Genomic DNA, 22,585 nt, shown 5'->3' on the forward strand with positions numbered 1-22,585 from the left:
ACACTTACTTCTTCGAGTTCAACACAAAAGCATCTAATAAAAGCATCAAAAATAATATATGAAATATGATTAATGTGTGCTAAGAAATTACTCTGACAAAGTACTTTAAAATATACCTTTAATTTCATTCTCTTCCTTCCTAATGTAGATAATTTATATCCATGTCCTTAAGGCTGTATCATAATAAAATTCAAGGTATTTCTGTTGTTTTAATATACATCAGCATTTTATTTTTTATATATCAGCATCCATGAGGTTTGAAGTATTAACTTCAAAATTAACCTTCGAAGGTTAATACATTGAAATTGCTGGCTTCCTTATGGGGTATCATTTTTTCTGGACTCCAGATTTTTAAAATATCATAACTACAATTAACATGTATTTGAGAACTTGATATTCCTGCATTATCTTAAAGGTCTACTGAATATCTCCTGCCAGGTAACTCATGTGATAAAATCACTGAGGCAACCTCAAAACTGTGGCGTTCCCACGTAACAACACAGCAACTACCACATATAAACCCAGCTGAGAAAAGGTATGGTTTTGTTCTTCAGTAAGAACTGAATTGAACCAGTACTGAAAAATCATCATTAATTTTGGCAACATTGCTTCAACTTTCTACCGCTCAGATTCTTTATGAAATCCAACACATCCTTCATGACATGTCAAAGTCTTAAGTAAAAGCTGTGCTTAACTTGCTTCTTGACTTGCTGGTTCAGACTTTGCCCTTTTTAAACCTAGTCTTTTAACTTATTAGGTGTCACTGGAAGTAATAGGGATTGGTAGCAGAGAAGACACAAAGCGTTTTGAAAGCAGAACTAGTTCCTTCCCTTTTCATACAGCTTGACCATTTCAAAATGCAACATCCATAATATTGGCAAACAAAAATAAATTAGTGGATTTTTTTGAAACACTTCTGAACAGCCTTCAGTGCCAATGTTTCTTATTATATTCAAAAAGACTTGCAGTGAACACTTCAGAACTGAGGCTAGGAACTATCCAAAGACCACCTCATCACAGGCACTTGCAAGGCATACTATGGTTTGCCCGCTTTTTTCAGTTACGTCACAGCGCAAGCCAGAGACGCACAAAAATGCTACACCATCTATCAAGAGAACTGACAAAGTTTGTGTGCAGAAATGAAATAGAATTCCTATGAATTTCTGAGCTAGTATGTAAAACTCTGCCTGCATTGATAGTTCTTAAGTGTGTGTGATGGGGCCGTAAGGTGGCCAGAGCTTTGAGGATCTGCCTAGACCTTCTCCTTGTGGTTTCGCCGTTTGACTATCTATGGAAGACAGAAGAGAAATAAAAAGGGTTTTTCTCCATAGCTTCCCCTGGTCATTGCTTCTATAGAGCTGGTGCTCATTTGAGAACTGGTTTTCATTAATTCAGTGAGTTTGACTTGTATCAAAACCTGGCCCATCACCTCTGGTCTTTGAGCAGTCTTCTCTTGCCACCCGTCAGCGAGCGCACATTGGTGTTTTAGTTCAGCACAGGAGCGGGCTCTGGAGCAAACCCGGAAATCCTAGGCAAACAGCCCGTTTTCTCTCTCAGACATAGTTTCCAGACAAATTAAGACACCATGTCCTCTGGCCCTCAAGCTTCTCTAGCAGCTTTTATATTTTACATGGTGATAAGGGAAAGGAAATATTTCCTTCTGGTCACCACACTCCTATCCTTCCCTATTCCTGGGGATATCAGATGAAAGTACAGGCAAAAAGCACAGCAGATGATGGATTAACCTGCTTAGACATTATTGAGCTTCCATGTTTGGCAGGAACTTCTTGGAAACACTGAAAAGCCATGACAACCAGCCTCCCTTAAACACCTCTGCCGTGATCCCTACAGATCATTCAGAAAGGCCTAGGAAAGCAAAGCAGTAATGCTTTTACTTATTAAGCACATCAGGAACTATTACAATTTTATCATGTCATCCATGACTTCTTACATGTAAGAAGAATAAATTGTTTGGCCATTTCCCTTATCATTTATGGTGCACGTGGGGCATAATGGCTCCCCTTAGCACTACCGTAACAGCGGTAAATGGTAATACTGTGGTAAGTAACAGTGAAAATATAATCGGACTGAGAGGAAGTGCAGATGAACCCTTAAGACTTCCCTCTGCAACTAAAGACATATCTATTCTTACTTGAAGGGCAGTATTCACTACATTGCCAACATTCATCCAAACCTGAACGATTTTCAGCAGCTTACAGCTTTCCTACAAGCTCTGCAGGATGATGCACTTTGAAACTTTTATATAAAAGTAGAAAATAATCAGCACTGCTGCCTCTCATTTTCCTTTTTTCTGTATCCTCTCAAAAGTAACAATACTGCAACCTAAACTTACACTTTTCAAATGACAGAATATACAGACAAAGTATTTGTCTATAGGACCATTTGTCTGACCCAGCAGGATGGGGTTTTTTCTTTTTTAAAGCGTTCCCAAATGTTGAAAAACTTCAACATGTATTTTATCAGCACAAAAGTGATAGGTCGACTTATCAGAATACAACATGGATTTTGATTCCAAAAATCATTTGCACCATAAATACAACAAAAATTTTCAGCTGTTTTGAACTACATACCCAAAACTACACAAAAAAAGATAAAAATGGCATACATGTTAGCTTTAGGCCAGACTACAGATTCTGGTAAAGGCTAAAAATTTTAAGTGAACTCGGTATTCAAATCAGAAAACAATTATTATAATACTGCATTTTTGTCACAGACTACTGAAAGCATCTCTTCTGGGTAACTCAAGAAATGTGTTTTGAGTATATTCAAAAATAGAAAAGAAATGACCATTATTCAAAATAATAGATCTTGACTTTGAATATTGGACAAACAACGTAGTGCTGATTTTTCACCATAAAAATGGGAATTTTACTCTCTCTCACTCACATGATCAAAATGAATCAAGTACCAGGCTATCATCCTGCACTAAACAATCTATTGAAGTATTTCTGTCAGACCAATACGGTAAGTTTCCCCTTTCTGTATTCCTTAAAATAAAGTAAGATTTTATTCACCTTAAAAGAACACAGAACTTGTTCTGTACTCTGTTCTTGAAACGTCAGTCCCAAAACCTGTGGTTATCACTCTTGCCAGACCCATAATTTAAACACTTAAATAAAATACTGTACAATTGATGTGTCCTGGGAAGAATTAAGTTCAGAAAAAGCTTTTGTTTTAAGTCATTCAATATCTTTTTATATTATTAGAAAACCCCATAGTACAAATTCTGCCACTGCTGTGCCGGCTGCTATTGTCGGTTTGTACTTTCTCAGTTTCACTGTTGTCGAGATTTATTGACAATGACATTTGGATATCTACTCCATCAAAATGCTGTATAAATATATATTATACAAAGTAAGACTAATGATCTTTAATCATATATGCTGTACCCTAAAACTACCACATAATGCATCACTTAGACTTCATTAACAGTGCCATTAAACAATAAATTGACACAACTTAGAAATGCAACTTTTTCTGCAACTTTAACTCTTGTAGCAAGTTGCTATAGCTCCCTGTTTGCAGATTGCAATAAACAACATCATTTTTACCAGAACAAGATCCTATCCTGATACTACAGACAAACTTCAGACACAGTTAAGTGAGGAGCGCCGAACGGAGCCAGAAAACAGCAGCTTCCCTTAATGCCTGCAGCATGGATGCCATAAAAACATTTCAAGATCCTGCTACTGAATCCTGGCAAAGGAGTTTGCTCTTGAATGCTTTTATAATAGTTTGCACATTGTCTGAGAAGAGTCAGTCATGCAGTTTTAAATTACAAAAAGCAAAAAAAAAGTTGCTGATTTTAAGTGCCTTTTTTTTTTTAAGCATAAAAGCCCCCACCCCCACCCCAGCAAAAGAAGCTATGCATCATATCAGAATTCCAAATGATTAGTGGAGATGTTTTACATAGGAGAAAGTTAAATGCTAGCTGCATTCCCCTCTTCAAATATCCTTACTTTACAAACTGAAAAAACAGTAACTTAACAGTCAAGAAAGCATTTGTGATTAAGTAATTGTCAGCATTGAGGTTCTCTCTTCCTCTGATACTTCGGATTACACCTTTAGGCTTACTTTTTTGTATAATATACTGTATATACTTAAACCTATTACACAAGATATTATCGATAAATAACACAAAAGTAATCAGACTACATAAGAATTTACCTGTTACTCTTCAGAGTAATTAATACGGTCCTGCAATAGTTATCACTTCAGTCAGTAATTAAAATAAACTAATTTCATATGGACAACCTGTAGTTCAAGGATTTCCATTAGCTGTGAAGTTCTTTGATTGGAAGTGATGTGAAAAGAGCAGATATCTGAATTATAACTTGTTTAGCCTATCTTTATAAATTATAACATGCTGCTTTCATTGTAGTATAAATTATAAAAAATATTCAGAGAGACAAAGAGGAAATCTTTTTAATATGGCTAAAAGGTCACACTTCCTAGTACAGGAAATAAACAGTGCCAAATTACAGAAATCACTACTACTTTTTTTTATTTAAAATGCAGGGGATAGGGGAGGACTTTAAAAACAGTAGCTACCGAGACATTAAACTTAACGAGTAACTTAAAGATCAAAGGAAGGTAACATTCAAATCACAAAGCTCGTCATGACTTTCATCTCTGCAATAAAGCTTCTATGCACTGACTTAGAGCTATGCTGGTTTTTAGTAGCATCCTTTTTACCAACACCCACCACCCAATAAAAATCCTACTGGCAGCAACAGACAGGGAGAACAGCAATACAGTTCATTAAAGCAGCAAGCAGACACAGTCTGATTATTTTTAAATTGCAGCTTCTTATGTTAATACATTTACTGACCTTCTTTTGTTGTCAGTGTTTCATAGGTAAAGCTGTAAAGATTAAATATGAGGGAGAAAGTGAATTAGTTGGGCAACATCAGATAAACACCATTGAAAATCACTGGGTTGGACGTCTCTGAAGAGTTAAATCGGAGTCGGAGTATTTGGCAGAACGCATAGCGGAAGAGCCATGCACAGATGCAGCACACCTGGTGAACACGTTTGCCACTGTCCAGCCAAACGACACCTGGAAACTTTCCAGGGCTGAAAATTTCCAAATACATTGTGTACTACTGTATAGTCCATCAATTATTTTGATACTGTTCTGATTCTACTTCTGTATTTATAAAAAAAGTGGTATTTTCACAAGTATAATACTAGATTGGCAGCTAGGAAAGGAATTTTCTTCAAGTTCTCATATATTTACATGCCTTTACAGTTCAATCACTTTTTTGATAGCATTTACATAATGAGCTGCTAGCACCTAGATATAGATTTTCAATGGTTTATTTTAATGCCCAAAGGAGATCAACGTGATCATGCGACACAGTGCAACTCAAAGAACCTCTCCCCATAGAAAACACATCAAGCCACTGACTTCTTGTTGACTTTTACAATATCCAGTCTTAACTTCAAAATTTCAAGGAATGAAGTTTTATTACAGTCCCAATGGCTTCCAAAGGCTAATCACTCTTACTTAAATTTCCACTGGTATTTTTATTCTGAATGCATGAGGTTTGAGCTGTCAGTGACAGGATTTCCTTATTTAGTTTTCAAATTAAATTATCTTTTATATCAGACATCTTTTTTCCTATGTACACTCTGATGGGACATGTTTGACCTCTGGGCCTCAGACATTTAAGGCTATGACGTGTATTTTCTAGTCCTTAAACTGTCCTTGAAACTTTGAAATATATTTACGACACCTTTTCCTATTAATCTTTTTTTTCTTTTTTTTCAGTAGCAGCACAGAAAAGTAATACTGACTCCTTAATTCTGCTTTTTATTCCCTGCTTTTGGATCCAAGATGATATTTTTAGTGCCCTTCTAATGTAATATCTCAGCAGGAACAGATGTTTAAGTGATTACACACCATTATAATTAACTGCTTTTCAATGACATAAGTTTGGAACTGTTTTCTTGAACATACAAGTGTGAACTACTTTCTTTGTTCTGGATATATGACATTGTTCTTGGCCATGTTAAAATGGATGTTGATCTATCGAGTGCAGCTTGCCAAATGATCCTAGCTACTCCACAGATCTGCCTGAGGCTGCAATCATTCCCTGGATTCTCTCTTCTGAAAACATTTATATTTTCCATCTGGATGACCAAGAGATACACTGAACGGCATCAAGTCATAAGAACAGATCAGACCAGAAGTCCACAGAGATCGTTCTGCTGTCTTTCATAAGGGTCAACAGAAGATGCATAGAAAAGTGTATTAAAAAAACATGGCAAAAAGCTCCACAGCTGACATATGTGGTATGTGAAGAACTACTGCTTACTTCTCATGAAACCCCAATCCAGTAATTTGGTGCCTCCTCAGGCCTAAACTATGGAGCACAGTGAAAAGCCTTCCCTATTCACTTACACCATAATATCATAGACTTTTTTAGGTGCAAACTCCCTCAGCTATTCATCACTCCTCACACACAATCCACAATTCTGCACATTTATTGCCCTTCCCTGTACCTTTTCTTGTCCTGCTGTATCCTCTTTGACATGGAAGAACCAGAACTGTGCACCGTATTCAAGGCGCAGATGCACGAAGCACTCACACAGCGGGAACATGACGCTTTCTTTTAATCCCCATGCTGCCTACTGCTAAGCTTTGATAGGATATATCCTGCTTCCAGGATATCATTCCTAAAGATAAGTAGTATGTAGTTCAGAGTTGAACAATGTATACGTAAAGTTAAACTGTTCCACCCACCCTTTTTCACTTAGCTTTTGTGAGTACTGACTTTCATCTTCATTTTATAGGAATCTTCTTTTCAATCACAGAATATAGAGAAGAAAAAAGACTAGTGCAGCTAATAGAGTATACTTCTTTTCCAGTTATCATTTCACATTCTCACTCATCCCCATACCCCCATAAAATCATTATTCTTTTGAGCACTGACAAAGTAACCTTTTTAAAACATTATTTGTTTAGAGATCATGTCTTTTTCTACAAAATGACTTCTATTGTAAAAGAATGCAAGCTGGAAAAAAGTATTACTTGAAGTAAACTCCTGCAAGCTCAAAGTGGATAGTCACTCCCTTATAACCACATCCTCATTCAGGGCTGGGGAACCTCTCAAGCGGAGCAAGCCCCATATGGTCGCCTAGCCCAGGGCACCTGCAGGAAGGCCTTCAACCTCTAGCTTGTAGTCAGCAACGGATGTTTGTCCAGATATGGGGGAAGTGCATTTGTCAAGCAGATCTGTCTCTAACGGACTGGACAGCATCTTACCTACGCGGTCCGTAAATCTTCAAACCACTCACACAGATCAATACAGGGAAGAAGTGATCTGAATTTTAAGCATTTTGTCCTTCTGTTAGAAGTGCAGATCCAGTTGATTGGGGGGGGGGGGGGAGGATATGTGTACTACAGCCATTTATCTAATGATGTCCTCTTTCAGGGTCAATCTAGCAGACTTTAGGCACCCTGAATGGTCTGCAGAGGCAAAGACCTTCCTATAAAAGGCCAGGAGAGAGGACTTCCTGGCTGGCGAGTTCCTGGAAGGTAAGTCCCAAAACTTACGGGTAAAGAAACCCTGAAAAGAAGTGGTCAGCAGTGTGGCAAGAAATCAGGAAAATGGCACAGAACAAACAACAAAAAATAGCAATCAGCAGCCTGCCCTAGGCCCAGATAGATGAAAAGCTGAGGTTTTGCAGACAGCCTACCCAAAACAGCAGATGTTTAGAGAACGAGTATCCATCTCAGGTAGGTCCCCCCCAAAAAAGTGCAATATGGAGAGACTAACTAAAGGAAGGAGGCATTCCAAAAAGAGTTTTTCTAGATTGGGGTGGGGGGGAAGAAATCCAGCTCAAAATAAAGCTGTCAATAGCTTCACCCTCTTTACTCTAGTCCAAAACTTTGGGCTCAAAATGTCATTTTCTCCATTTCTAGTTTCTTTTACCCATTTCACTCCAGTCTCAGATGTGCAGAATGGTCACCCATGCTCAAAGAAACAAAGTCTATTAATCCAATATTAGCACATTATTAGGCTTAGAGCTATGAACCAAACAATACACACAAGCAAAAAACAAACCTAACTGTAGTAAACTGGGTATCAGTAGAGCCAACATCCTGCAGTCTTTCTGCACAAGTAAATTACTAGCATCAGTACCAATAAAAATGATTTTCAGCAGAGGAAAAAAAATGAAAACCAATCCACCAGTACTACGTACCTTTTAAAATCATTTTCCTCCTCCAAAAGCTTTTTTCATAGGCATGCTGTTATTGCAATTTGATAGCTTTTCTCTCAATCATGCCTCTCCCCGCTCTAGGACAAGTAACTAAGAAACAAAAAAAGATTGGCCTCAATGTTCAAAGAAAAGCAAAGATGCACTTAATATTCAGGAAGACAGAGGTAAATCTATCAACCTGCCACCAGAAAACTAGGCCAACCAATGAAAAGTCTGACTTTAAACTTTTATTCACTTTTCAGTAATCCAAACCATTAGAAGCAGGAATAGAGTTTCTTTTTTTCTAGAACACAAGTGCATTTCTCTGTGGATTGAGCTAAATGTAATGACTTTGCTTACAAAAAAGTTTTATCACCTTTCCTTCTTCACAAAATTAAAGACATTGCTAATTACATACAAGAAAGAATACTATTAATAGTATAAATTAATTCTATCTCCTGAAACTTCAGCACTCCCTTGCCTTTCAGCATGCTGACAGTGATTAATGATGACAAGAAAAAAGTAAAAGGACAACTAGGAAAGCACAGAGAGCGGCTCCCTGGTTAAAGACAGAAGCAGGTCCATATCCCCGAGTTTGATCACCAAGTCAGCTCTGGCTGAAACAAATTCCAAAGAAAGTTCTGAACTCTTAAAACTCAGGAATAAGTACAATGAAGCTGTTCTTTACCAATGAGCTGTATAGCAGTGCACCTTCTTTCCACAGGGTGCTACAAACGCAAAAAGTTCACATGGTCCCAGAGAGGGCTGGACAGGTCCATGGGAAAACAATACATTTCGGAGGCCGAATACACAGAACTACGTCTCCAAGTCACAAGGGGCTAAAGATCCTTTGGGGGAAAAATCATACCACTATCTCACCCTACCCACCTGCTTTTAAACACTATGGGAGACAGCATACAAGGCTATATGGATCTCTGGTCTGGTCCAGGATAAAAAGGCAGCGCCAGGCAAACACAAAGCCTTACACACTAACTCCACGTCATCTGGGACCACTGGCTCAGCACAGAATTCAATACCACCATTCTGACAGCTACTTGCAGAGAAAAACTTTGACTTCAGTGCTATTTAATAAAAGATTACCTGAGGGACTTTCTTTGTTTGAAACAATCACCCTGCCTCAGCTAAAACAGTGCCTTGGAAAACTAGCATTAAAAAATTTTTGCTCTAGTCCATTCCAAACTTGGGCTTGGCATTTAATCCCTCTTCATTGCCAAAGAGTGTGGCAACCACGTATTCGGTTTGTAAAGTGATCGTAATAAAGATATCAAACAGTTGGCCTGAGCTCTTCAAAGGTACCTACATAAAACAGCAACTTAACATTTAATTTCAGGGATATTCAAGCACTCAACTTTCTTAGTCTCAGTAGCAATAAATGAAAAATATGGAGGCCAGTCTCGTCTGAAGTAATTTCGTCCAGTTACCAATACTGCTGTATTATCTGAGTATTTAAAAATCAAGATGACCCAGTCAGCAATTTACTGTTAACTCTGTAAAATTTTGCTATGAAGACAACTTTATGGACCAATTCACTAATGAACTAGTTATTAAACTCAGGCACAAATTAATTAAAAGGAAGTGTTTCAGGAAGAACAGTTTATTAGAAATATGTTTATAATGATAATCAATGAGCATGAAGTATTCTAAAGCAGTGATTTCACTTGCTCTAAATTCAGAAGATTAGAATTTATTACATTTATTTAGCATTTACAGTTCCTTTTTGTTCATAAATCTATATTGTTGACTCTTTACATTGTTATTTATAACACATAATTTTGCAGAAAGTGGAGAGAATATAAACTGCAGAATAACAAATGAACATCTCCACACTTTTTCCACATTTTAAATATTAGCAAGGAACTTCATTATTCATCCTTTTATTACGCAAGTAAAGAGAAAGACAATGAAGAGCTTGAAAAACTACTTTTCCTTTTTCTGAAAATTTCATTATCTTTTTTGTTTAACTAAATTAACTGTAGCTAATTTAGCTGTACCTTCATGAAGCCTAGCAAGCATCTCAATATGCCAGAGAAGTCTTTATTTTACATGAACAGCAATTGCCATTCATTTAATACACAGGTTATTTCAAACTAATAGGTAAATATCAAATATCTGTGATTGACATCATCTCATTTTCTGATGTTCATATCCCAAACGTTGTCCTCCTCTGCTCTTCCTAAGGTATGCTGCAAATGTCAACCAGGTGCTCAGACACTAAGAACGTAATGGGACTCTGTCAGCACTGCTATAAAAGAAAGGAAAAGCAAAGCATGATCACAGGGAAAAAAAAAAAAATCTCTTAGGGATGGCTTCCTACTAGCACTGGATGGACCTACAATTCTTCCTCAAGTTTTCCACCGTTAAAGGAGTCTTGTGGAGGGATTTTTTTCCTACATAATACTCCTACCAAGTTTAACTTAACTTAAGAAAGGGCAGTTTAACTTTCTGAGAGCCTGTTGCTACTAAAAGTGGAAGACCTCTCCCCCCCAACCCCTAACTACAGGGACGTTCTTACACAGACCAGGAGCTTAAACAGCCACCTGAATACGTGGTTATAACTCCCACAGCTTGACTCCATTTTCTGAACACCAGGTAACATGAATTCTGTTAAACAATAACGGTATTAGACTGTAAAGGGTTACCTGAAGCACAAGACAAAATTCTGCCCTTCCCCCTCTACGGATTATTGAATTGCTACAGATGAGACGTACGACTCTCTCGGGGCCTCTTGTAATAAATAAGTCTAATGACAAGAAGTTGGTACATATATTTTGCAAAATGTGCGCACAACAGGAAAAGAAAAGTCTTATAATGATGACATTCATTACAGATGGAATAATATACATCATTTTCCTACAATGGAAAGCATACTTTGTTTTTAAAAAAGCCCCATTTTTATCTGTTTAACAGAGCAATGCCAGTCACAGGCCAGGACTGCAGGACGTAGCTCACAGCAATGATCATCTGCAATCAATGAGGGCCACCGCGTTTGGGTGGAGGTTTCTCTCCAACACTCCACCTGCAGCATGCATGGGAAATCGTGGCTTTTGCAAAACGAGTATGGAGTTGTCAACTGCTACAGCCATATCTGAGAACAACTCATTAATTTATCTAATTTAAGATGGAGCTGTATGATAAACTTGGAACATGAATAACACTGGCTATATTGCAGGAGAAAGGAATGCGGTCCCTCAAGCGTACATTTGCCCACATATTGAAAAGTTTAGTTTTCTGGCTCAAGAACTACAATCAGCATAACACCACACTTCAAGATTTCACCATTATCACTATAATTATTTGCATTCTACGCATTTAACAGCTTTGGAGAGAGGGCTGCAACACTGATCCAGAAGTTGTCACAAAAGGGCAGAGAAAACTGGGAACGGAACTCTTCCTCTTCCCCTCTGAACACCCCGCAACGGTGGAGAGCGGGAGCTGGCAGCAGCAGCAGCGGCGCTCGGCCAAGGAAGCGGGCAGCCCGGCCGAGAACGGGACACGCGTGACAAAGTGAGAATGAGGTGCGTCAGACGACCAAGAGCAGAGCTGACAAGGAAGGAGATAGATGGGAGTGGGGTTGAGAAGTATTTGTAGCAAAGGAAAGTGTGTGATACATGTGAACAAAAATTAGGTGCATTTGAGGAGAAAATGGGCAGAAACATCAAAGGCGAAGAGCAGAATCATGGGGTTCTGGGGACAACAGCAGACGGCTCCGTGCAGAGAGGATGGCCCAGGGACGACACAGAACGAGGCGTTTTTCTCAGCCGGCAAAGCTCCTCTGATAGGATACGTGTTAACATGTAAAAGTTCAGTTTCTCAGCAGAGACCTGGAGTGCCAGTAAATTTGATTCTGCAAAATTGGCAATGCCCTTTTTTCTTAATGCTGTTAAGTCTCCCATTGTGCTGAGTTGTTAACACACTCCTTCAGAGGGACTTTCCGAGCATCTCGGTAAACTTCTTCTGAAACTTCTACAAAGCTTCTTCTATTGAGAAAGTTGTTCAAGAACAGATCATGCTCTTCTTCCACCCCTCTGCGCTCACAGAAATTGGTATCTTGCTTATTAATTTATACTGCAGATATCTAAATAACTGTTGCCAAGGAATTAATAATATGTATCAATGTTAAGTGTTCGGTTCTTTGACGAAGTCTCTGCTTTGCTCCAAATTTTCTAGGCCTGATTTGGTTATTACTAGTTTTAAATTTCTTTTCCAATCTATGATTTAGTTTGCTCTTTGCTCAAATTGCAGCATACACAAGCCTTTACCCTTCCAGTTATACTTTTGTGTATAAAACACACACTAACGTACTCTTTGGAATAGTCTACCTCATAACAGAACAAGATCTTTATGGGGAGATGTTGACTTGATTGCTATTAGAAGGAAGGAATCACAGTAATTCTTCAATAGACAAGGAGAATCTTAAATGGCCATAATCTGGAATATTTCTATTTTTGGAGGCCTTAACTGATCAGGTTACTTAAAAACCATAATGATACCTTAATAACAAAGAAAGTCTATTAAATTTCATTTTGAGTTATACAAAACTCACAGTATATATGCTGAAAATTTATGCCAGTGCCTTTATACCTTCATGAGTTTTGATGAATAGCCATTTCAAAGCACTTACCAACAGAAAGCCTAAAATACAAGTTTAAAAGAATCTGCTTACTTATGCATAGCTATCAGCAGATCTAAATTCTATATGACCTCAGAATAAATCTCAGGTTTTTTGCAAAGATTTATAGGTCTATGAGCATAATACAGAACCCGTAAATCTGTGTGCGCTTACTTTATTGGCAGAACGGTTTATACATTTGACATATTCTTGTTCAGATAAGATTATATCCAACTTAATACAGAAAAGAAACTGTCAACAAGTCTGTAAGACTATAATAGAAACAGTAAAAGCAGAGTTTCCATATGACTAAATGTACTTTCAGAGTACTCCCAAATCAGTCCCAGGCATGAAAACACAGTTGGAAATGATTTTAAGAGAAGGGAGAAGAATGGCACGTTGCCACAAAAGTAAGAACTAAGCCTAAACTTTCTCTGTATTACGTAATTTCCAAAGTAGATGGAAAAATTGTTATTAGTATAAATAATACACAGTTTTTAGTCAAATTAGATTTGGGAATTCTAGAACTGAACAGCAAACTTACAACTGACCAAAGAATCATACTTGACTAGAGAAGGATATAGGCAACGTTTTCATGTTTCCTGTACTTTTAATGTGGTGGGTTTGAATATTCTATCAGGATGATGGGAAAGGACAAAGTTTAGAAATCAGTAGGTAGGTTTCCTCAAAATCAAAGTTAAAGAGCACAAGCAGAGATGCTTGAAAACATGCACAGATACTATTAAGAGGTGAAACTCAAGCTGGCACAAAGCTCCAATTCCCACGTGTGCATGAAGGAAGTGCGTGAGCTTCATATATATATTTCCTGGTGGCTGTTAGAGGAGAATCTGTCTCAGGGAAGATAATCTGCCCTTTAACTTCCCGATTTATGCCAGCTGTGTATTACAAAAACAGGACAAAAGACAGTAGTGAGGAAAGTAGGGATAGATTATCTGGACATGGTTGGATCCAACAGCTGCAAAATTTGTGATGACAGAGGGCCCCATGCAGGGAGCAGCTTCGCACAGGAAAGCACCATTACCCTGCCTCCTTTTTCGCAAAAGGTTTCTGCATCTGTATTAACGGCAAAGGACTAAATGGGCTTCTTGGGTCACAGGTGTTCATGTGACCCTCTTGTCGTACAGCATCAAACAATTAAACAAGATGTGTGATTTTAAACCTCTGAAAGATGCAGAGAAAGGAAAACGTATGTAAAAAATGAAATTAGGAGTTTCCTTTTACTAACATCCTTCAGACCCTTTTCTGCTGGCTCTACAGAGTTGTTGCAAGACACTCCTCTGTGCCCTTCTATGCCGCTTCACCTCATAGCTTATTATGCCACCTTTTTCTCTCCTTGTCCCCTCGAAATACCCTGGTATTTTGAGAAAACATTTTAACATGCCTTCTAGAAAGAACGCTGCGTTCTCAAATCTTTAAAGAATACTCCATTTTAAGGGCTGACAGTACTTTGGTCCCAAGGGGCAAAAACTCATGCCGCTTCGTAAAATGTGAAATTCCACATGCATAAATCACCTACTGCCTGGCCACTAATTCAGCGCAACAGATGAAGATACCTACACTTCAGAAACAAAGTTTTGCTGCACGTATCTTCTGATCATTAAAAAAAAGAGAAAAAGAAAAAACACAACAGGCTATGTGACTATTAGGCCAATCAAAAAAAAAAAAAAAAAGACAGTGATATATACTAAATCTCTTCCTGCTTAAGGCAAAGAGAGTCACCAGCTAGCCAGCTGACAAATTATACAACCTCACTAAATGCCGACTTCATCTAGGTTTTTCCAGTAGACATCAGATATACATTTATATGATAAAGTTTTTTCCTCCCTTCCCATACCCATTACTCTCCTTGCAAGTTTACTTTTACCTGTGTAAGGAAACTAAGTATTAAGTCATCATACTGCAAGTTTCCTCACATAAAGAGGCAAAGAAATCCCAGCATGTAGTAGTATAACCTTAAAGAGTTATTCGAATAACTATTAAAACAGTAAGCTAAGCCTTTATTGTATATTAGACCTTATTTGCAAATAGCATTCTATGTGTCTTGGAGTGTATCAATCCTCCCACCCTCCTTTATTGTCAAAATTTTCTTTAATGCCAACACACCAGTTCCGCAATCAGAAAGTCATAATTTAGAAGTGATCATAGTTCTTCAAGGTATTGCCAAGTAAACAAGAGAATGCAAATGTAGATACTCTCTCACTGGAAATAACATGAGAAAAAAAAATAAGTAACTCCAGTAATGGTATTTCATAACTACTCTAGCTGAATGTATATGAAAAAAAACATTTAAAGAAACTTGGACTAATCACTAAAGACTTTTCATCCCTACTGCTTTTCTCCTCTCTTTCCTTTGCTTTCCCCTACCATTTGTCCCAGAGTTCCCAAGCCTTTTGCATGTTTTAGGCCGGTTTGCCTTATGTTAGGAGTTTCTTTCACAATGACAAACTGTCTTTTTTGGAGAAAGCATGTATAAATATGTATACATGCATAAATAATGGAGCAGGAAACCTGCTTTTTATTCTTTTTGCTGCCACACTGTAAGTGAACACAGGAAGTTATCTAAGGTGAAAATGTTTGTGAATTTTTTTAAGAACTCTGTTATTTACAAATTAGTAATATTATGTGAGACCTTGTACCAATAAAGAAAAAGATTTTTAAGATGAGGAGATAAAACTACTAAGTAATGTTTTCTTCTTCATTCTCCCCTCAATTCTTGCCTTGCTTGCTTTGGACAACTTAAAGCTTTTTGGGGCATGAAATGTATTTCTGTGATGTATTTTTATAGCATGATATTTGTACTAAACCATATTGATACATCCTAAATTGAAGCAATATAGAAGTGTAAAAGACAAGACTAGACATGAAACAAATATAGTAATATAATAACTTAGAATAAATTGAGACATGACATAAATGAAAATGACATAAAAATAATTTTGGGAAAGAAATTTTGGGACAAATGCTGCTTTTAGAACAGCAGTTAACGTTTGTAAAGTGCCTTGAAGATGGGGGAAAAAACCCAATGTACAAGTTATGGCTATGGATCACCACTGAAATCACATAGCCTCGCTCTGAAATTAAGAATATGAGGAGTTCAAGACAGCCCCTGATTCACAGTCTGAAGAAAAGCATATATATGAAAATGTGAAAATTCATGTACGATATTGAACCACTATAATCACTGTTGAATCACATTACCCTAAATTTTCATTTCTACAATGACATTTAAAGGAACAGACCTGCACAGATGTACCTGTGGGCTAAATTTGTAAAAATGGCAGCCTTCGGAATAAACGTTGGACCTGCTTTTGAATTAAGAGGGAGGGGAAAAACAGTGATACCACTATTAGAAAGGGATGGCATTTATAACTTCAAAGTACCTTCTGCCCGTTGATTTCAAGACTTGCAATGAACTGAGAACTTCTAAGAAAAGGAAAAGGATAAGCTTCTTACACCACTTGACACAAAGAAAAAAGGCACAGATAGTAAGTAACCACCTGCAGATATACTGTCCAATATAAGTGGAATAATTGGTGACAGGACCTAACCTCCTAACTCCCGAAATTTCAAACTGTAGGCCTTTCACGTTGCTCAAAGTGGAAAGTTTTTACATCGTCTTATTCCATATAGCCAGAATTTCAGCAAGTCAGTCAGAAGTTTAACAACTAAAACTTCCATTAATGCAGAAGAGAAAGAAAACGGCAAATAACCTTTTTCTCCAGAGTTACACGTTAAAAGGTCACACTGCAACAATCCAGTCACACAACTACAAAAAAAAAATCTCAAATATTGATTCAATATAAGAAAACCCAAGTATTCAGCCATAAAGTCTAAACTGAGAAAAATACATTATCCTGGAGGGATGTTATTCCTCCTTGTTGGGTCTATGCTTTCATGCCTAATGAGAGTGATGTGGGTATAATGGTTCCCATAATTTGGTGACAGAAGAGGAGTGTAACTCCACAGCAAAAAAAAAAAAAAAAAAAAAAAAAAAAAAAAAAAAGAGTAACTCCCTTCCTCCTCCTGCTCCGATATATAAGGCACAGAAATAGATGTTGCAAATCAATAATGGTTATAATTCTTTTTAACAAGATTTTGAAGCTACAGCAAGCTTTTTCTTCTAATCCAAACCAAGCACTTGAATCCCATTTCCAAAGCAGTGAAACACTAGATGAAGACAGTGAAACAAGGAATCCAAAACAATTAAGGGCATTTACACATACATATATACATGAGTGTGTGCGTGTGTGTGTGCGTGCGTGTGTGCGTGCGTGTGTGCGTGCGTGCGTGCGTTTAAAGAGGAAAAGGAGGGAATAGTAGCTTTATCAACTCATATCCAAGTTTGGTGGTTTTTTTTTTTTTTCCCTAGTGTGATGTTTTATTATTGGGAGCATCCGGACAGTACTGAATGGGTCTAGTATTCATATGATTTCAAAGAAACTATACAAACTTTCCCACATCATAAACTGGAAATAATTGGTCCAAACCTATCATAAATAAATTTCTCCAGTGACTTCAAGCTAGCTTATGGGAAGTCAAATATTGCCAATCACATTTTTAAAGTATTTTCAGCAGCAATACTTTCAGTACATATATGCCATACAGAGCTGAAATCGTCAGTCTCAGCCAAAGTCCATGGGCAGTTAGGTGAAAAAAAAATTTAGCTAACAAATAACAACTTATTAAAATTTGCTGCTAAGCAACATTACCTAGCATATAAATCAAATTTTGCACATCTACAACTTCATTCTTAATGGCTTAAGAGATACAGCAGAGGAAACTTCTCTGTCATCTCTGCTGAGCAGCTAAAAGAGTTTGGCTTAGATCTTCCCTTCCAAAAGAAAATAGCACTAGAGAAACAGCACCCCTATATGATAAATATATATATAGGGAGATGATTTAATCCACCAAATAAAATCGCTACTGCTTGTTACATTGTTTCATTAAAGTGTTACTGTATCTGAAACACACATTGCTTTTTTTCACCTCTACATTTCTTAATTTTTAAAGCAATCCAAGAGGTTATGTTCCATATGTTAAAGCTCTGTTCCTCTCTGTGGGCCCATAAAACTGAATGGAAACAGGCAGTGTCTACTAGAATATTCTCTTTTCCCTAAGTCTTCCATGCAGCTACAAAAACAAAGTAAGCGCACTAGTGTTTGAGCTTTTTACCACTATTTTTTGCAGCTGGCCAAATCTCACCAGTGTAACTTAATTCATTAAAAACAGCTTCTTCTAGAAAGTCTTTGACACTTTCACTAAAATTGTCATCTGTATGTTCCAACTACTGAAAAGTATTATATCCCTAATCAAGATTTTAACTTTTTCCATTTTACCTGCAAGATTCAGCTTTAAGTTTACTGTTAGAAAGAAAAGAAAAAACCTGAGAAAAGATAGTAAGATAAAAGGGACATGTTTAGGTGATACATGGAACCATGTTTGAGTGAAATACAGGAAAAAGCGATGGCCTATAGTTTTATGTCCTCTAAGTACAGATAATAAGCTATCGGATGAATGGCCTTCTGTAAGTAAGTTTAAAAACTTCACACAGCGTGCTTCTAGTGTGAGTATGAGCAAATATCATCTGAAATGTGTATGTTTAGGGTGGTATTACCGCATTTGCTTTCAGGTCCTTAAAGCAGAGATATAAGTGAGCAAATCCTCCCACCTACCACTACAAGTACACCCCTCTCCTCCACTCATCTCTTCTCACTTCTGTGTCTCAGAACTCAACTTCTTTTTCTAAACAGTGAACACATACTTCTGTTCATCCTATGGTCAGCTGGATTCACCTACCTAGTCAATAGAAAAGATTTCCTAAAAAATCCAAATACAATTCTGCAAATCAACACTTGAGAAGCTTTTGTAGATATGCTAAGTGTGAGAGTTTCCACAAACCTTTCACCAATGGAAAAATAGTTTGTGTGCACCCAAGATGTCGACATTTTATACACTTTGGGGAGTACAAGCTATAACTGTATAACCAGTTATACAAACAACAAAAGTAACAGTGAATTTATTGGCTAGGCCAAAACTTGTGTTGCTGTAATAAAATTATTCTAAAACAGTCTATTAAAATTTAACAGGAAGTACAGTTATTATCTCTGGTATATTAACAAGCAGAAGCTTCCCAGATGAGTAATCAGCATACACCTAATCAGCATAAAGTCACTCAGCGGTTCTAGCTGGAGCTGAACCGAAGCGCGCGCAGCACATCTGTACACTCCCCAGCACAAGCTGCCCAGATGTTATAAATTACTGTCTTTACCAGTTGTCTCCTAGAAGTGTTGACTTAAAGAAAATGCAGTGAACAGTGGAGATGTTCACAGCATGAACTGTCAACAGAACTAAATTCAACAGTAAAAGATCTGTTGGATACGCGCACGATCTGAAGGGTGAGTGTCACAGACGTGTTAATGCCTGGGTCCATTATAGGGACATTACTTGCACCTCCACTTGGGGATGCAGCTATAAAAAGTTTCCCCGGCTTGCTTGTAATAAATATCATTCGTTCAAATTTATGTGCAACAGGCAACAATAAACACAAGCTATTTTCAGCTGACTTGAAGAAAAAAAATAAAGGGGGGGGCAGGGAGAAATCAGGAAAACACCGAACTGAGTCATCCTGAACCACCAGGCAACTCGGGGCAATATCGGAGATTCGGTTCTTTCCGATGGCTGTGCGCAATCTGGTGTTAAACTCCACCAAACTGCCAGCTTCCCCGGGACGGGAGAGAAGGGGGACCGGGCCGGGGAGGCAGCCGGGCGCCGCCGCCCCCCGCGCCGCCCCGCCGGGGCAAGGTGCGCCACGAGCGCCGGCCGAGCCGCCCGCGATTCGCAGCAGGGCGAGCGCAGCTGCCCCAGCGCCACCAAAGCGCCGGCGAGGTCCCAGACGGGGAACAAAACCAAACTCTCGCATACTTCCCAACAGCTGCGTCAGGCTCATCATCTGCCGGGGGCGATTTTTCCTGCCCCCCGCGGCCCAGCGGGGGCGGCGGCACCGCTCACGCGGCTTAACCCAAACGCGGGGGGTGCGCTGCCCCCCCGCCCCCCCGTTTTAGGGTGCCCCGAAAGCTGGCACACACACACCCCCTCCCGCACCCCCCTCCCGGCCAGGTGCGCGCTGCCCCGCGGCCGTACTCACAGGGACACGGTGCGGCCGGGCAGCAGCGCGGGCTGCAAAGTTTCCACCAAGTCGCCGCCGCTGCAGACCACTTTGATGCGCAGGGCCGGGCGGCCGGGGCCCTTGGCGCGCTCGGCGGCGCAGAGGCAGCTGTCAACGACGAGGTCGGGGCAGTTCCTGCTGCCCCCGCAGAGCCCCAGCACCGCGGCCACCAGGCAGAGGCGGCGGCACAGCCCGCGCATGCTGAGCGAGCGGGCGCGCAGCCGCCGCGCATGGCCCGCCGCGCCCCGCACCGCGGAGGACCGCGAGGGACCCCCTTCCCCTTCCCCTTCCTCCTCCTCCTCCTCCTCCTCCTCCTCCTCCGAGGAGCCGCCGCTCCTTTCCTGCCTCAGCCCGTGCAGCGAGCGGCGGCGCTGGGCGGACCCCGAGGCGTGCAGCCGGCCCCCTCCTCCCGCCGCCGCCGCCGCGGCCACTCACCGGAATAACGCTGCCCGGGGGGGGGGGGGGGGGCCGGCCCCGGGTGGGGGGGGGGGCTGCAGCGCCGCCCCGCCGCGCTCCCCGGGGGGGCGCCCGCTACCTGCGGCGGCCGCTCCCGGGGGAAGGCGCTTACCTGCTGCCGCCGCGCTAGCGCCGGCCCGAGCTCACGCCCGGCAGTGAAGGGCAGGGGGAAAGAGCCAACAGGCAGCGGTGCGGCGAGCGCTCCCCGCAAAAGCAGGGCGGGGGGCTGCCGCTTTGGAAGCCCCCCCCCCCCGGTGGCGGCGCGCCCGCCACGTGCTGCTCGCACCTCTGCTCGTGGCGTGGGGCGAGGCAGGGCAGGGCAGGGCCGGGCCGGGCAGGGCAGGGCCACCCCCCCCCCCCCGCCGCCCCCGCGCTCGGCCGCTGCCTGCGGTGAAGGCTTGGCCCGCGGTGGGAGAGCGCTGCGAGTCCGGGGCAGCAGGCGGAGGTGCTTCTCGCCTTCCCTTGGGGCGCTCTGCGGCTGTGGAGCCCTCTCCAGTAGCTGTTCGTGAGTTCGTCATACGACTGCTGTTTCTTAGGGAAGCTTTTCAGTATCCGTTGCAAGTTGCTCTGTTTATTTATTTATTAATTTATTTATTGCTGAAAGTGGACAAAACCACCACTTGCTAACAGAGACTTCCATTTTGAATGGGCCTTTACCAGAGTTGCGCCTTCCTTGCCTCCTCCCCCTCCACGGGCGTTTGCGTTGAAGCGTCAGTAACAGCGTGCCATGCCTGTAAAGCTGCTCTAAGTTACCATTTTTTTAAAGCAACATTATATTATAGCCCCTTAGGGAAGATTTGTCTTGCACATGTACAATGCCTGTTATCACTGCGTTTTAACACCTAATTGGAGCCTTTAGGCACTAAGTTTATTAATAAATGATCGGCGGAGCGGTGGGCCCTTGTGAAATTGCAGGACACCAGGAACTTTCTCGGGAACACTTTTTTGTGCTTTGCACATTTGTTGACTTAAAGAATCATTAATATTGCAACTTTTGTTCTTTTAAAAGCAAACTTGTGTAAGACTTACCGGCAGGCTGTAAAATGGACTGTGTTACATGAGACTGAGCAACACTGTAATGGTTACATGCTGTTCTTTAGGATAATCTAGGTAGCATTTCAATTCATAAATGCTTCTTTTTTTAACCTCTGAAAAATTCTGTCTCATCCATACTGTTTTTGAAAGCTCTGGGCACACGTGGAAAAAACGCATTTACTGAAATGTAACATCGTTTTCATTCAGCATAAACCTGGTAGAGAAGGAAGGGAAATTTTCAGTCTGACTCCTGAACACATGCAAGCCGATTTTTAACTTTTTTTCTAGCTCACTGATCCCGAAAGCTTTTGCGGAACAAGGTTTTATTAAGGAACAAGAAGATTCACAGTCAGATCCAAGCCATCTATCAAATCCTACAGTAAAAGTAGAAAAGAAAGGAGTTATTATTCCTGATATTACACATGAAAAATAAGGAGAAAGTTTCCTCTCCGCTTCCCACATTTGATCCATTTTTGTTCTTGCTTTAAGACAAAGAAACAAAAAACTCAGTTATCTTCCCCCTCCTTCACTGTTGGTCATCCTTAAATATGAATAATGTCAAGTTTGCATGATGATTTACAAGCCCAGATAATGTTTCCTGCCCTGAGAACTTACACTCTAAATTCACGTAAAGGACAAGCCTGAATAAGGACACGGGCACCTAAAAGCCAGGCCCCGCTTCAGTTGCCTGGGCCAGCAGAGCAGGACGTGTCGCACCCATGATAGCTACTTTGGAAGAGGCGACTTCAGCTCTCCCACGATGTGGAAACAACAGAGTTTCTCGTTTTTTGTGAAAGGAATAATCCCAGGATCTGTTGGGAGAGGGGAAGAAAAAAAAGAAAAAAAAACACCCACAGTTGTAGCACTGCAATTTTAAAAGTAATGAAAATTATATTACATTTGGGTCCCAAAACTGCCAGGTTTAGACAGAGCGTGCCTCCCAGCCTGGGTGCTTGTGGAGACTTAGGTAGGCGGTAAGGCCTGAGCTCCTTAAACAGGCAGTTGGGTAAGTGCAAAATGGCAATTCTGTTTTCGTCTGTTATAATATT

The 22,585-nt window shown here is 40.2% G+C and overlaps 1 protein-coding gene across 1 annotated transcript in view; it reads right to left on the bottom strand.

Moving 5' to 3' along the window:
• LOC112989796 (adhesion G protein-coupled receptor A3-like) overlaps nucleotides 1–20,487 on the bottom strand; it is a 281,364-nt gene extending 260,877 nt beyond the window's left edge. Inside the window, exon 1 of the mRNA XM_026111146.2 lies at nucleotides 20,025–20,487. Within this exon, the coding sequence (XP_025966931.1) occupies nucleotides 20,025–20,245 (221 nt within the window). The 5' untranslated portion in view covers nucleotides 20,246–20,487. The remainder of the gene's footprint in view (nucleotides 1–20,024) is intronic.
• Between the last annotated feature and the right edge of the window lie 2,098 nt (nucleotides 20,488–22,585).

The sequence above is a fragment of the Dromaius novaehollandiae genome, chromosome 6 (assembly GCF_036370855.1).
Source record: "Dromaius novaehollandiae isolate bDroNov1 chromosome 6, bDroNov1.hap1, whole genome shotgun sequence".
Classification (NCBI taxonomy): domain Eukaryota; kingdom Metazoa; phylum Chordata; class Aves; order Casuariiformes; family Dromaiidae; genus Dromaius; species Dromaius novaehollandiae.